The sequence below is a fragment of the Cucumis melo genome, chromosome 7 (genome assembly GCF_025177605.1).
Source record: "Cucumis melo cultivar AY chromosome 7, USDA_Cmelo_AY_1.0, whole genome shotgun sequence".
NCBI classification, from domain to species: Eukaryota; Viridiplantae; Streptophyta; class Magnoliopsida; order Cucurbitales; family Cucurbitaceae; genus Cucumis; species Cucumis melo.
The window spans coordinates 5509219-5526541 of NC_066863.1; the positions used below are offsets into that span (position 1 = coordinate 5509219).

General features: G+C 33.6%; 1 protein-coding gene across 1 annotated transcript; it reads left to right on the top strand.

Moving 5' to 3' along the window:
- The first annotated feature begins 1355 nt into the window (after positions 1-1355).
- Positions 1356-2230, top strand: LOC127150308 (uncharacterized). Its single transcript, XM_051087721.1, has 2 exons — positions 1356-1574; positions 1652-2230. Exons 1-2 carry the CDS (start codon positions 1389-1391, stop codon positions 2228-2230), a joined length of 765 nt encoding a protein of 254 aa, XP_050943678.1. The 5' UTR covers positions 1356-1388.
- The last annotated feature ends 15093 nt before the right edge of the window (positions 2231-17323 follow it).

Here is a 17323-nt window from a genome sequence, read left to right on the forward strand (position 1 = left end):
TGTGAAAAATCGTGTCATTCAACGAGAGTTCATGCGGTCGGGTGAGACAATTTCCCGCCATTTCAACATGGTCTTGTTGGCTGTCATTCGACTTCATGAGGAGCTGTTGAAAAAACCACAACCAGTGCCTAATGAATGCACAGATCAAAGATGGAGGTGGTTTGAGGTACACATTTGTCTCGAACTACGTACTTCCAACACAACGACGTTAGTTCTTCTCAATAAATTTTAGTTATGCGATGCAGAATTGCCTAGGTGCATTAGATGGCACGTACATAAAAGTCAACGTTCCAGCAAGTGACCGGGCTAGGTATAGAACACGCAAGGGGGAGGTGGCCACAAATGTACTTGGCGTGTGTGACACGAAAGGAGATTTTGTTTACGTACTTGCCGGTTGGGAAGGATCAGCTGCGGACTTACGCATCCTCCGTGATGCCCTTTCAAGACCTAATAGGCTTAAGGTGCCCAAGGGTAAGTAACAAGGGCATTGTACCTATGAATGGAATTTTAGAAGTAACAACTGCGACATTTTAATCGTGCATTGTGATTACAGGCTATTACTACTTGGTTGATGCCGGGTACCCAAATGCGGAGGGTTTCCTGGCACCATACAGAGGCCAACGCTATCACTTACAAGAATGGCGTGGCCCTGAAAATGCACCTTCAACGTCGAAAGAGTTCTTCAATATGAAACATTCTTCTGCTCGTAATGTAATCGAAAGAGCATTCGGTGTCTTGAAGGGTCGATGGGCGATACTGCGGGGAAAGTCATACTATCCTGTAGAAGTTCAATGTCGCACAATACTCGCATGTTGTCTCCTCCACAACCTTATCAATAGGGAGATGACGAACTTTGATATAGAAGACAACATAGATGAGGTTGATTCCACCCACGCGACTACTGCCGCGGATGACATACATTACATAGAGACGTCGAATGAGTGGAGTCAATGGAGGGACAACCTTGCAGAAGAAATGTTTACTGAATGGGAGTTGCGTAACCAATAGAAAAATTAAATGTTCCCCGTTCATTTTCATACTTAAGTAGTTCTGCCAATAAGTCTTATTTTGTCATAGTTTTTGTAACATGATTATTTTGAATGTATTGGTTAACCAATTAACTTACTGCCAAACTGTTTTTCAGCAGGAGTTCATTGTACTATGAAATTAATCGTATGTATGTTATCTAATCATACGGAACTTAATGAAACTAATATGTTTTGCATTTTACGTCTAGCATGACAAGTTCATCGAGACTACCTAAACATACTTGGACTAAAGAGGAAGAGGCAGGCCTCGTGGAGTGCCTCGTGGAGTTGGTCAATGCTGGTGGGTGGAGGTCCGACAATGGGACCTTTCGTCCCGGGTACTTAAATCAGCTGGCGAGAATGATGGCGTTCAAGATCCCAGGTTCTAATATCCATGCTTCAACCATCGATAGTCGAATCAAATTGATGAAGAGAATGTTTCACGCACTTGCGGAGATGCGTGGCCCAAACTGTAGTGGTTTTGGGTGGAATGATGAAAAAAAATGCATCGTCGCTGAGAAAGAAGTCTTTGACGATTGGGTAAAGGTGCGTTACTAGATATTTGAACACTTGTTTGATTATTTGAATACATGGACTAATAATTTATTATTGCACTTATACAGAGTCATCCGGCGGCGAAAGGCCTCCTTAATAAGTCGTTTGTCCACTATGACGAACTGTCGTACGTGTTTGGCAAAGATCGTGCAACAGGAGGTCGGGCTGAGAGTTTTGCGGACATTGGGTCAAACGATCCTCCTGGGTATGACGCAGGAGCTGCTGATGCTATGCCAGATACGGACTTTCCGCCAATGTACAGTCCGGGATTGAACTTGTCGCCTGATGATTTGATGGAAACAAGAACCGCTAGGGTCAGTGAACGTAGAAATGTTTCAAGCGGGTCTAAGCGGAAACGTCCAGGACATGCCACAGATAGTGGGGACATAGTTCGTACTGCCATTGAGTATGGAAATGAACAACTTCATCGCATTGCTGAATGGCCTATCCTACAACGTCAAGATGCTACCCAAACACGTCAAGAGATTGTTCGACATTTGGAGGCCATCCCTGAGCTCACATTGATGGATAGGTGTCGCTTAATGCGTATACTTATGCGTAACGTCGATGACATGAAAGCTTTCCTTGAAGTTCCCGACCATATGAAGTACCCGTACTGCAGCCTCATTCTTCAAGAAAACCAATGACTAGTTAGTTTGTTTTATTTGTATTAATGAAACTTTTCTTACTTGGACTATATGTTATTATTCTAACTTGTTATGTCTTATTATATAACGAACTTTAAATTCTGTTGAAGTTAATTAGTTTGTAGTTTCGTTTCGCTTTAAAATGTAATGGTATGAATTGTTGTATTATCCTATTAATGTACTGTTTTCGTTCAAGTTTTTTTTTTACAATATTTATAAGTTGGTAATACGTGGAAATAATTTGGTTTAAATACGCTAATGAATTTACGGATTTACGAATTAATTTTGGACGACATAACGTAAGAGAATTATATTTTCAAAACCTAGTTACAGAATTATGTTTAGATTATTCTAATTACATAATTGAATATTGATCATGAAAAAAAAATTATATATTTTTTATTCTTATATTAACATTCCTTATTTAAAAAAAATAACATAAATCTAATTAACGTAATCTTTGCCCCAAACAAGTTTTATAATAATACTACAATCATAACTCTTCCTCCAAACACATTTTATAATAATACTATAATAATAATCTTTCCCCCAAACACATATTATAATAATACTACTATAATAATTCTTTCCCCAAACACATATTATTATAACACTACTATAATAATCCCTTTCCCAAACACATACTATTATAACACTACCAATAATAATTCTTCCCCCAAACACATATTATAATAACACTACCAATAATAATTCTTCCCCCAAACACATATTATCATAACACTATCAATAATAAATCTTCCCCCAAACACATATTATCATAATACTAGGATTATCATAATCCTAGGATTATAATAATCCTTTTCCCCCATAACTCTTTCCCTCCCCCAAACACACCCTTAGAATTTTAGTAGTTTTACAATATCATTCTTATTACTATAAAAAGAGTCTTCTTCGCTACATTTTCTAAAACCTGTCTTCACTTGGTTTATTTTACACAACTTAATTTCTCTCCAAATTCATATTTTGATTTAAAGAAGGATAGATAAGAAATTTTTTTTTGTTCCTTTATCTACACAATTTCCTCTTAGCAAATTCTATTTTGTATGACTGATAGACAAAAACAAAAGAATTACTAAAGATTTTTGTTGCAATCCAAGAGTTTTTAATAATTATATAGGTCTTCCTACTCATGCTAGCATATGTTCGTGGAATGTATTTGGCTAGAAGATCATTCTTGGGTCTTTGAGACTGATATGAATGTTTCATTTGTTATAATATTTTCATTATTGACTTGGATTTTCTTTTCTGTACTAAAAAAACAAGCACACTATGTTATAGACTTAATGACTAGGTAACTGCAAGTATATCTTTTATATTTTCATTTTCTTTTAATTGACATACTCTTCTTTTTGCTACAATAATAATAAATAATGTGAAGTAGTCTTTTATTTTAAGATATATTTTAAAATCAATGTAACCTACTTTTAAAGAAAAATATTTGTTATAATTTAAGAAATTTTGTATTAATTACAATATCTCTTTTCTTAAATATTATGTTTTACATAACTCATTAAACTTGAATATCTTAGCTTTTAAATACAAAAATCTTAACATTCTCATACCTCCTCTTTTTTCTTTTAGGTTAATTTTTTTATTTCAATATTTATTAATTTGTGGTAGAATTTTTTTAGTTTATAATATAAACCTTTTGAAAACTAATTAAAATTCTAATTCTTACAATTAATTATTATATATATATATATATATATATGACAACTATGTTTTGTTTATTTTTATTTGTTTTGAAGTTTATGTTTTTCTTCCTCTGTGTACTTTTTCCTTTAATATTTAATGATATAGAAATAGATCTTTAATAATTAATCTACCGTTCTTATACCCATTCTATTGTTTAGCCATTTTTTTATAATTTTCTTCCATTATTTTTGCCTAAATTTTTAAATAGAATCTAAAAAAAAAATTAATTTAAAAATTAATATGATAGATCGTGATAAAGAAAAAAGTTTGAAATATCACGAGACATTTATATCGATAATTTCTTGTGCAAGGTTAAAGTAAGAAACACGTTACTTTCAATTGAGATGAAGTTACAAAAGTCAACAAATTATTAGAATATTAGAAATACTGGAATATTTATTTAATTAGGAATAACACATTTGATACTCTAACACATTAGATATTCTAATACCTTTAACTGTTTAGAGCTTGAAATTAGTGTACTATAGGATAAAGTGTAGGGACTGAACTTTTGTAGAGTCCACATATTCGTATAACATTTTTATCAATGTTGACTACTTGTTCAATGTATAATTTGTTTCATTTTAACTAATGGATGAATCTAATTGGGAGGCACATGTTCAAAGTTAATTATGAAAAAAATTTCATATTCACTCTCTATTTATTGTGTGTCAAGTCATTATATTTTTAAAAATAAATTGAGTCTATTAATAGTTTCTAAGACACCATGAACTAAAGAAAGTCTAATACTATATAGTATATAAATTTAAACTGAACATGCAAACGATGAAAGCATATACTTTTTCATATTCACCGTTTCATTTTCACTTTTTTTGCGTCTATTTGTGAAAGTTTGTAGCTCTCAACAAAAATACTATTTAAGTTTTTTTTCTATAAAAAGTGACTTAATTAATTATATGTAGCTTTTCTTTAAATAAATACATAAAATGATAGAGGCAAAGACTCAAATGTAAATTGGTATATGATATGATTAGTCATGTTAAAAGAATTAAAGTTTTTAATAACATAATTAATTAGTATAACAAGTTTTTTTTTTTAACAACACATGTGGCTACGGTAGGGAGATTAAATCTCTGACCTTGAAGTTAATATTTTGCCAATAATATTAGTTGAATTATATGCTTCATTTTGGTTAACATATAAAAATGTTATTAAGTTACTATAAGGTTTCGTTTGTTTCATAGGAATTGTCACGAGATTTCAGACAAATATTAAGGGGTCGTTTGGGGGAAGGGTCGAGTTATGGAAATGTTAATATTATGATAAAACTAGTGCTATGATGATATGCATTTAGGAAAAGGATTATGTAGGTAGTGCTATGATAGTATGTGTTTGGGGGAAGGATAATGATAATAATGTTATGATACTTTTTTCCTAAAATATATAAGGTAGATCCAATATACAAATTTCATAGATTTATTTTATTAAATAATCTTATTTTTCTTAAAATCATTTGCCTTAATTTTCTTAATTACACGACATTGTTGACGTTGTAAATTCGGCCGCTCTGTTAATTCAAGAAGAATGTATCCTTTTTATCTATGTTATACATTTATTCATTAACTTAGTCCAGAAATTTCAAAATGTTACAATCTCATTACTGAAATTGAAATTTGTATTTTGTTTTAATTTAATCTTCGATTCACATTTTTAATCTAAGTTTTTCATTAAATTCTCAATATCATTTGTGTTAAATTCAACTTTATGTTTTTTTGGTATAATAAATATAATTGAAATAAAAATTTTCTAAATTGTTGATGCGAAAAATGGACCAACCGTAAAATTTGTTTTCACGGAGGAGACTCGTCCGAGTGCCTATGAGACAAAAGAGAGTAAGTACGGGTGTGATGTTTAACCACACACACTCCAACGCTCAAGTCAGTTTAGTGTTTTGGAGTAGTCAATCAGTGAGAAAATAGTAAATATTCAGGCGTATTTGGACGTATTCAGACGTACCTTCAACCAAATGGTCGTGGTCAGTTATATAACTGTAGGAATGGAATTCCTAAAGCGAAAGCTTATGAACGCCCGTGCGAGTGAAATTCAATTTATGAAACCAATAAATTCAAAGAAAAATAATAAACATGCTTTTCATGGTAAAGGTGAAAATAAACTGACCTTTGTAGAACCAATTCAATTCTTCTTCCAAGCTTGGCACCACAAAATCTTCCTCGTTATTCTCCAAGTAAAGAATCACAGAGAGTTGTGGGCTTCTGTAATTTTGGTGAGGGAAGAAGCTTTTGAGAGAATTTTCTTTTGTTGGGATACAGAGAGATCGTAAGATTGTTTTTTTGCTGTTAAAAAAAAACTTTTCTTTTTATTTTCTTTTAAAACAAATCTCAACAATGGAGGGGGAAGTTATCAAATAACTTCCCCATCCTTCCCACGTAGAATAACTCCCAAGGGAGTTATTCTATTCTATTTGAATATATTAATATATATATATATATATTAATTAAATTAAATAAAATCAATATAAATTTAATTAATATATATTATATCTCATATAACATAAAATTAATATAAATTTAATTACAAATATATTATATCTCATATAATATAAACTTTATATTATATCATATATAATATAACCAATGATTTAGATCTCTCATATAATCTATAGTTCTAATATGAATCGAATTCAATTTTAACCTATAGTTTATTTATGAATCTCATTCATATTATTATTATTATTTGAATCATATTCAAATATTAACTTCTCTCATAAAAAACTTTACATTATAATGTATCAAATAAATTATATTAATTGTATCATATACAATTTATTCCCTTTAATCAATTTGAACAATTCAAATTAAACCAAAATAAATTTGATTCTCATTTATCCTTATTGAGCTAACAAGGGGACCTTATGGACCTACAGATTGAAGCTCTAATGAAATGAGATTAATTAATTAAACTCTTTAATTAAATTTAATCTCTACTCATTAACTATTAGTCATTCCACTAAAGACTAATAGTTGCACTCTTCTAACTGTAGATATATTTTTGTGTCCATTAGATATAACCAATCAACAGTGCAATGACCCTTCACAAATTGCTCGTAAGTACAGCTAGGCCAAAAATTACCGTTTTGCCCCTGTAGTTACATCTAACTCCTTAAGTACCATTGATTCCTCTAATGAACAATAATTATAGTCCTACTATAACTGAACTCCTCTCAGGCCAAGAGAGGGTGTGGCGCCACATTGTTCAAGCCCTGAAATCAACCCTTAAGAGAGCAAATTCTCTACTTACTCCATCTATAGAGAAGGAGTGAATTCCTTCTTGTGTAGCTGCGTTCCCAGCTCCCCAATCAGACGAATCCCCAAAATGGTAGGCATATTGAGTCGGCTACATAGGCCACTCTCACCCATACAAATCAAAGGATCGCCTACATAGGCAGGAGTTCACAACTCACTCAAGATTCAGGTCAAGTCACCTATAGTCATCCTGGTGAAATGTAGTCTCAACTAGTAACGGTGTTAATAAGAGAGACTATTCATTTCATGGTGTACAAAATAAAAAATAAAATACTATAATAGTACACAAAACAAGAAACTAGGGCATACAATATGCACCCAGTAAATCTCCCACTTGCCCTAGGTTAAATGTGGCATGTCACGTAGACCCAGACTCTCTAGGTGACCCTCAAACACCTTAGCCGTGAGGGGCTTTGTAAACGGATCAGCAACATTGTGTGTCGAAGCTATCTGTGTGACGATCACGTCCCCTCGATGCACTATCTCTCGAATCAAGTGATACTTGCGCTCAATATGCTTTCCACGCTTGTGGCTTCTGGGCTCCCTAGAATTAGCCACAGCCCCACTATTATCACAGTAAAGAGTAATTGGCTTTGACATGTTTGGAACTACTTCCAAATCAATCAAGAAATTTCTAAGCCAAACAGCCTCTTTGGCAGCTTCACAAGCGGCAACGTACTCTGCCTCCATAGTGGAGTCAGCAATACATCCTTGCTTGATACTTCTCCAAACTACAGCTCCTCCGTTAAGAGTGAACACTGAACCTGAAGTAGATTTCCTAGAATCTCTATCAGTCTGAAAGTCAGAGTCTGTGTATCCTGTAAGAATCAAATCCTTAGAACCATACACAAGCGTGTAGTCCCTCGTTCTCCTAAGATACTTGAGGATAGTTTTAACGGCAGTCCAATGAGCTAATCCTGGATTAGATTGATATCTACTGACTATCCCCACCGCATAACAAATGTCAGGTCTAGTACATAACATCGCATACATCAAGCTGCCAACAGCTGATGCATAGGGGATATGTCTCATTTCCTCAACGTCTTTAGGTGTCTTAGGACACTGTTCCTTAGACAAAGTAACTCCATGCCTGAAAGGTAGTAAGCCTCTCTTGGAGTTTTGCATTGAATATTTAACAACTATTTTGTCAATATACGATGCTTGAGACAAAGCTAGCATTTTGTTCTTACGATCTCTAAAGATCTGAATACCCAGAACAAATTGTGCCTCTCCCAAATCTTTCATTTGAAATTGGGTTGCTAGCCATTGTTTGATGTCAGTTAGTAAACCTATATCATTCCCAATGAGTAGGATATCATCTACGTACAAAACTAAGAAAGCTACTGATTTGTTGATGATTCTTTTGTAGACACAAGGTTCATCAACGATTTGATCAAATCCATAAGATTTTATTGCGGTATCAAATCTTATGTTCCAAGATCGAGAAGCTTGTTTTAATCCATAAATAGAACGATTAAGCTTGCAAATCTTTTGCTCTTGACCTGGAATTATGAATCCTTCTGGTTGTTGCATATAGATGGTCTCCTCAAGATTGCCATTCAAAAAGGCAGTCTTTACATCCATTTGCCAAATCTCATAGTCAAAATATGCAACAATGGACAAAAGTATTCGAATAGACTTTAACATGGCAACAGGTGAGAAAGTCTCCTCATAGTCAACTCCCTCAACTTGGGTATAACCCTTTGCCACTAGTCTAGCTTTAAAAGTTTGTACCTTACCATCTGCACCTCTTTTTCTCTTGTAGATCCATTTACAACCTATAGGTTTTACCCCATCAGGTTGATCTACAAGATCCCAGACCGAATTGAAGTACATAGACTCCAATTCAAGATTCATAGCTTTGATCCATTCATCTTTATCCACATCCTCCATTGCCTTCTTAAAAGTCAATGGATCCTCAATGTCGCCATCAGATATGACAGTTAAGGTTTCAGTTAAACTCATATAACGAATAGGTAAGTTTGTAACCCTCCCACTTCGTCGAGGTTCCCTCAACGATTGAGGTTGATGTGTCCTAGTAGATAAACCGACATGAACAACTCTTGTTAATGCACTAGGCTCTTCAACAACTCTTGTTGAAGGTTCAGTAGTTTCTTTGGAAAGTTCATTTAATACTATCTTACTACGCGGTTTGTGCTCCCTTATGTGGTCCTCTTCTAAAAATGTAGCATTTGTCGATACAAACACTTTATTATCTTTAGGATCATAGAAGTAACCACCTCTAGTTCCTTTGGGGTAGCCTACAAATAAACATAATTTTGAACGAGGTTCCAATTTCTTAGGGTTATTCTCAAGCACGTGTGCTGGACAACCCCAAATTCTGAAATGACGTAAACTACCTTTACGACCATTCCATAATTTTAAAGGTGTTTCAGAAACACTTTTAGATGGAACACAATTCAAAATATAGACTGCAGTTTGCACTGCATAACCCCAAAACGAATTAGGTAAGTGAGCGTAACTCATCATAGACCGAACCATGTCCAACAAGGTTCGATTTCTCCTTTCTGATACACCATTCTGTTGAGGTGTACCAGGTGCTGAGAGTTGAGATACAATTCCACATTCCATCAAATAGTTTTGGAATTTCAAATCCATATACTCTCCACCTCGATCCGATCGAAATGTTTTAATAGTTTTACTTAATGCGTTTTCAACTTCAGCCTTGTATTCCTTGAACTTTTCAAGGGCTTCAGACTTATGTTGCATTAAATAAACATACCCATATCTTGAATAATCATCAGTAAAAGTGATGAAATATTCAAATCCTCCTCTTGCTTGAACATTCATAGGACCACATAGATCTGAATGTACAAGTTCTAGAGGTTCTTTGGCCCTATGACCTTTTCCAGTAAAAGGTCTTTTGGTCATCTTACCTTCAAGGCATGACTCACATACAGGTAAAGAATTTTCTTCTAACTCACTTAGAAGTCCATTCTTTACTAATCTCTCAATCCTATTGAGATTTATATGCCCTAATCTTAGGTGCCAAAGATGAGCATTTTCTTTTGGAGAAATTTTAAGTCTTTTATTTTGAGTTATTGCAGTTTTGAACATTTCAGTATTAAGAAGAGCTTTAGATGTTAATGATCTTAACACATAAAGATTATTTTCTAACTTTGCAGAACAAATCTCAACACCATTTTTGTAAATAAACACTTTATTTACATTAAAAGTTAACGAGTAAGATTGTTCTAGTAAGCACTTTACAGAAATCAAATTCCTTTTTAAATCAGGAACAACATATACATTTTCTAATAAAAGAAAAGATTTCTGTAAACAAAGTCGAAGCCCTCCCACTGCAATTGCTGAGACGACATGCCCAGTTCCAACTCGCATCGTCATCTCTCCAGTCTCCAACTGCCGCCAGGAACTAATTCCCTGAAATGAAGAACAAACATGATTAGTGGCACCTGAATCTATTATCCAGGCTGAATCATCATTTTCCACTAAACAAGTCTCTAGCACTAGTAAATCATATTTACCTTGTTTAGCCTTCTTCTTTTCTGCCAAGTACTTGGGACAGTTTCTCTTCCAATGTCCCTCTTGGTTGCAATGGAAACATATTCCCTTTGCAGCTTTGGCTTTCTTGGTCGTTTTAGCAGCAGCGAGGTTAGCTTTATTTCCTTGGCCACCCTTCTTTTTCTTCTTCCACTTCTTATTGCCAGATGAAGAAGGCATAGACTTAGTTCCTGAGGTCGAACCCCTATGGAACTTTCTTGTGGAAGTAGCAACATTTGCCTCTCCCTTCTGTCCCTTGATTTTCATCAGAGACTCAAAAGTCTGTAGCTCGTTGAGAAGGGTGGTAAGGGTATAAGCAATCTTATTCATAACAGCATTGCTTCTAAATTGCAGGAAACTCTCTGGCAGAGATTCCAAAATAAAGCTAACCTGACTGGCTTCATCGATGACAGCCCCATTCATTTCTGCCACGTTGAAATGAACCATCATATTGAGAACATGTTCTCACACTGAGGCTCCCTCATTCATACGGGCATTATAAATGTATTTCAGAGCATCATGCTTGATCTGATAAGAGGCCTGACCAAACATCTCCTGCAAGGAGTCCATAATCTCACGAGCAGTGAGCATTGATTCATGTTTCTTGGCCAATACTTCAGATAAGCTTGCCAAGATGTATGCTCGGGCTTTTTCATTTGTCTTGGCCCAACGCTCATATGGTTCTCGAACAGTTCGAGTTGCATTAGCAGCTGGGACTTGAGGACACTCCTCAACTAGGACAAATCTAAGGTCATCGATGATTAGCACAGTGTTGATAGTATTTTTCCAAGATGCATAATTATTGCCATTAAGTTTATCAGCAGCCAGCATATTCAAAGTAGCACTCGTCATTATCAAATTACTGAAAACATACAATTTATTTATATTAGTTATACTAGCATTTTCCATATAAAACCAATCAATTTAGCAAAATTTTAATGTATCCTAAGTGATATCTATTTTGCAATGATGCTTCAGTGAGGTAGGATAAAAATCTCCGTAGGGTGATTAATTATCCCTTCACTAAATTGAGACAATCTCAACTAAATATTACACTAGAATAACTCTTATTCCTATAATAGTTAGTCATCATTGTTTAGTCAAGAAATGATTAACTTACTTAAAAATTTCTTGTAAGTGTAACCTTTCATTTTAGATTCTAGAGTTCCGCCCCAATAAGTAATCCGTAGGGAAAAAACCGATTGGAGCAAAAACTAAAGAAATCTTATCCATTTCTGGAGTTTGAGTAAAATCTAATGCAAACACCTTCCGTAGGGGAACACAAGCAAAGGTGCCTCAAGGCCAAGCATGAGAATTTACTTAAAACTAATGAAAGAGACCGCGGGATGTGTTGACACACATCCCTCTCCCACTTACTATAAACACTATCTCCATTCACCTTGTTATTGACTTACACAAACACCATCCGTAGGGGGACACAAGCAAAGGTGCCTCGAGGCCGAGCATAAGTCTCACGGTGTGAATGTTTAAGGAGAAACATGAAAAGAAAAAATGAAGTATCATATACCTCATTTCCTCCCACTTAGTGTTTTACTTAAAAAAAACAACTTAGAAAATACGGCTAATTATTTATCTAAGTCCATTGTTAAATTGGCCCAATATAACTCTTATATTGGATAGTTTAACAATATATGATTATTGTTCATCAAACACTTTGATAAATATAATCATGTATTGTATGCTTATAAAATGTTTGACTAATTCACCTTCCAGGTCAGTTCCCAGGTAGGGGTGTTCCGTTACCGTCAGCTTAAGTACCCCAGCCTAGACAGAACCTTCCTTAGACAAAGGTCCCTTATAGACAAATATTTTATAAATTTAATCTTTTATTGATATCATTTTAATCCTAATAAAACGAGAAAAGATTAACCCTATTTCTAATCTCATTAGAAATATTATTCATTAAGGTCTAGGTGAATTAATTTTAAACTATTTAAAACTAATTGTGACCTTATGTTAGCATGCAACTCTTTATTATAGATTTTAATTCTAAATTCATAAACTTATAACACTTATAAGGAAAGAAAATAATTAAAATCTATAAACATGCAATTCTAATGTCATTTAATATATATATTCTCTAAGTAATGACATGCTCAATGCATTTTCATTTTCATCACACAATACAACAATTATATTAATGCAATGAAAATAAAAACATCCATCAATCAAACTATATAATACAACATGTTAAATTATAGGATGATGCATGGATATATTAATTATACATGCTATCATATAATATAACAATTATATTAAATATGATGCATGAGCATGCTTAGAAAATCATGCAACTAAAATACAACACTTATATTTAAGTATGATGCATGATAATTATAATCCTAAGGTGGGATTTTAAACTATATGACATACATTATGTATATAATTAGTTTAATAAAACATCACATGCAATAAAAGATTAAAAGCAAAATAGACCGAATTTGGCACTCCTAAAAAAATAATCAAATTAATTTAATTAATTAAAACCAAAAAAAATGAAAAACTGCACAATCTGGAACTCGAAGCCACGACCTCTTGCAACAGAAATGGACAACCAGCCACTGCACCAGGAAGCAATCCACGATGTTTGAAAGACGCGCGTAAAAGATATATTTGTTTTCTTGTTTTTTTTTTTTTTAATAACAAAATCTGCTGCAACTCTGTACAGATTTGAATCTGTACGAACTGGAAAAAAAACTCCGTAATGCCTCCGAAAATCGTTCATCAACCCAGCAACACTTGCCTCGAACGACATGGACTTACAGACTCGATTACAGAATTAAAATGGCCAAAACAACAGCCCCTTACATCAATCAAATTAATGAAAAATAAAAAAAAATTGTAATCTAAGGTGCCAAAATCGAAAACATCTATTTTGCAAACCCACATACAACAATGCAGAGAAAAAATACCCACCTTTTCTTTGAATTTTGTTTCAAAAAAAATTGAAAAAACAATTGCACGATTTGGCTCTGATACCATTTGTAGGAATGGAATTCCTAAAGCGAAAGCTTATGAACGCCCGTGCGAGTGAAATTCAATTTATGAAACCAATAAATTCAAAGAAAAATAATAAACATGCTTTTCATGGTAAAGGTGAAAATAAACTGACCTTTGTAGAACCAATTCAATTCTTCTTCCAAGCTTGGCACCACAAAATCTTCCTCGTTATTCTCCAAGTAAAGAATCACAGAGAGTTGTGGGCTTCTGTAATTTTGGTGAGGGAAGAAGCTTTTGAGAGAATTTTCTTTTGTTGGGATACAGAGAGATCGTAAGATTGTTTTTTTGCTGTTAAAAAAAAACTTTTCTTTTTATTTTCTTTTAAAACAAATCTCAACAATGGAGGGGGAAGTTATCAAATAACTTCCCCATCCTTCCCACGTAGAATAACTCCCAAGGGAGTTATTCTATTCTATTTGAATATATTAATATATATATATATATATTAATTAAATTAAATAAAATCAATATAAATTTAATTAATATATATTATATCTCATATAACATAAAATTAATATAAATTTAATTACAAATATATTATATCTCATATAATATAAACTTTATATTATATCATATATAATATAACCAATGATTTAGATCTCTCATATAATCTATAGTTCTAATATGAATCGAATTCAATTTTAACCTATAGTTTATTTATGAATCTCATTCATATTATTATTATTATTTGAATCATATTCAAATATTAACTTCTCTCATAAAAAACTTTACATTATAATGTATCAAATAAATTATATTAATTGTATCATATACAATTTATTCCCTTTAATCAATTTGAACAATTCAAATTAAACCAAAATAAATTTGATTCTCATTTATCCTTATTGAGCTAACAAGGGGACCTTATGGACCTACAGATTGAAGCTCTAATGAAATGAGATTAATTAATTAAACTCTTTAATTAAATTTAATCTCTACTCATTAACTATTAGTCATTCCACTAAAGACTAATAGTTGCACTCTTCTAACTGTAGATATATTTTTGTGTCCATTAGATATAACCAATCAACAGTGCAATGACCCTTCACAAATTGCTCGTAAGTACAGCTAGGCCAAAAATTACCGTTTTGCCCCTGTAGTTACATCTAACTCCTTAAGTACCATTGATTCCTCTAATGAACAATAATTATAGTCCTACTATAACTGAACTCCTCTCAGGCCAAGAGAGGGTGTGGCGCCACATTGTTCAAGCCCTGAAATCAACCCTTAAGAGAGCAAATTCTCTACTTACTCCATCTATAGAGAAGGAGTGAATTCCTTCTTGTGTAGCTGCGTTCCCAGCTCCCCAATCAGACGAATCCCCAAAATGGTAGGCATATTGAGTCGGCTACATAGGCCACTCTCACCCATACAAATCAAAGGATCGCCTACATAGGCAGGAGTTCACAACTCACTCAAGATTCAGGTCAAGTCACCTATAGTCATCCTGGTGAAATGTAGTCTCAACTAGTAACGGTGTTAATAAGAGAGACTATTCATTTCATGGTCCGGTCTTATACAAACTCTTTGTATAGAATACCCCCGCTCTAATGTCTCGACATAAATGATTAGGATCAAATCATTTGTAGCACTTTAGAACAATTGTAACAACTACAAAGCAGACCGTATTCGTAGTGTCACCAGGATAAGGTATCCAGCCTTATCCATTTACTACAGACCATTTAGGTTATCACTTAAACATGATCCACTTGTATGTCTCTACATACATGTTTAGGTTACAGAAGATAACCTTGGATGTTAGTTTATTGGTTTTGTGAGTTAATGCAACTAAATATCAAATAAAATAAAACACTTTATTTTATTAGATAAATAAAAAGTTTGTATTATATATACAATTACAAACTACAAGACCACGAGATTTAGGGCATCAACCCCAACAATAACATGGTGATGTGTAACCAATACTTGAGTCATAATTGTGCATCTTGAACTTCCACAACCGTTGAGCGATTGCTTTAACCTAAAATCTCATAACAATATTTCAATAATTCAACTACCTTATCCGTGCAATGTTAGATATATTTAAATAATACGTATAAAATGTGGGCTATGTATCTAAATTAATAATTTATCACATTGGGTTATTTTATTTTTATTGGCCTATTATGTGATCTATTTAATTATAAGGTCCAGGATTCCTAATTGAGTATGAACTAAATGGGTAGAAGCATATTCTTAGATTGATTAGGATTTAATGGAGAATACTATGATAGATATGATGGATCAGGTGAACAACATCCGGGACTCTTTGCCAAATACCTAGAGGAATGTGGAATCGTCCCGCATTACACTATGCCAGGGAAACCCAACATGAACGATGTAGCGGAAAGGTAAAATAGAACACTTAAGGATATGGTAAGAAGTATGATTAGTCATTCTTCTTTACCAAAATCCCTCTGGGTGAGGCACTAAAGACTGCAACATATATCCTCAATAGGGTACTTAATAAAGCAATAGTTAAAACCCCTTATGAGTTGTGGACAGGAAAGGAGCCTAGTATTAGGCATTTTCACATGTGAGGTTGTCCAACTGAGGCTAGGCCTTACAGGTCTAACGAAAGACAATTGGATCCAAGAACTATTAACTGCTATTTTGTTGGGTATTCTGAGCATTCTCAGGGTTTCAAGTTTTATGATCCCACTTCGAAATCATTTTTTGAGACTGGAAATGCCAAATTCCTTGAGGATGTTGAGTTTGAAGGGGAAGATAACATAAAGAAAGTTGTCTTTGATGATGAGTTAGTTTCTTTTCCTAATGTGGCCATAGATGATGTTCAGACTCCAATTCCTGACTTCACTATGGAACCAATTATAGAACAAGACAACAATGAAGTCCCTGAAGTGCAAACTCAACAATCTCAAGACGTGTCATTAAGGAGATCCATTAAAGAAAAGAGAAGGGCAATTTCAGATGATTATATTGTGTTTCTTCAAGAACATCAGGATGACATTGGCATAATGGAAGATGATCCAATCAACTTCCAACAAGCTCTACAAAGTTCAAACTCTCAAAAGTAGATAAATACTATGGAAGAGGAAATAAAATCCATGAAAGACAATGACGTTTGGAAACTTGTTGAATTGCCATCAGGAGTGAAACCTATAGGTTGTAAATAGATATTTAAAATCAAAAGGGATTCACAAAGGCAAAATCGAAAGATATAAAGCTCATCTTGTCCAAAGGTTTTTACTCAAAAGGAATGCATTGATTACAAATAGACTTTCTCTTCGATTTCATCGAAAGACCCTTTTCAGGGTAATCGTGGCATTAATAGCTCACTTAGATTTAAAGCTACATCAGATGGATGTGAAAATCGTGTTTCTCAATGGAAACATTGTTGAGACGATTTATATAGTACAATCAGAAAACTTTGTAACTAATAATTCAAAGTCTATGGTGTGCAAATTTGAAGAAATCCATCTATAGTCTCAAACAAGTCTTTCGTCAATGGTATCACAAATTTCATGAAGTAATTACCTCTTTTGGTTTTGAGATGAATATGGTAGAAGATTGTGTATATCACAAGTTC

Coding starts and splice junctions, on each gene's coding strand:
- LOC127150308 (XM_051087721.1), top strand. CDS start 1,389: ATGATGGCGTTCAAGATCCCAGGTTCTAATATCCATGCTTCAACCATC. Junction 1,575..1,651: donor TCTTTGACGATTGGGTAAAG/GTGCGTTACTAG, acceptor GCACTTATACAG/AGTCATCCGGCGGCGAAAGG.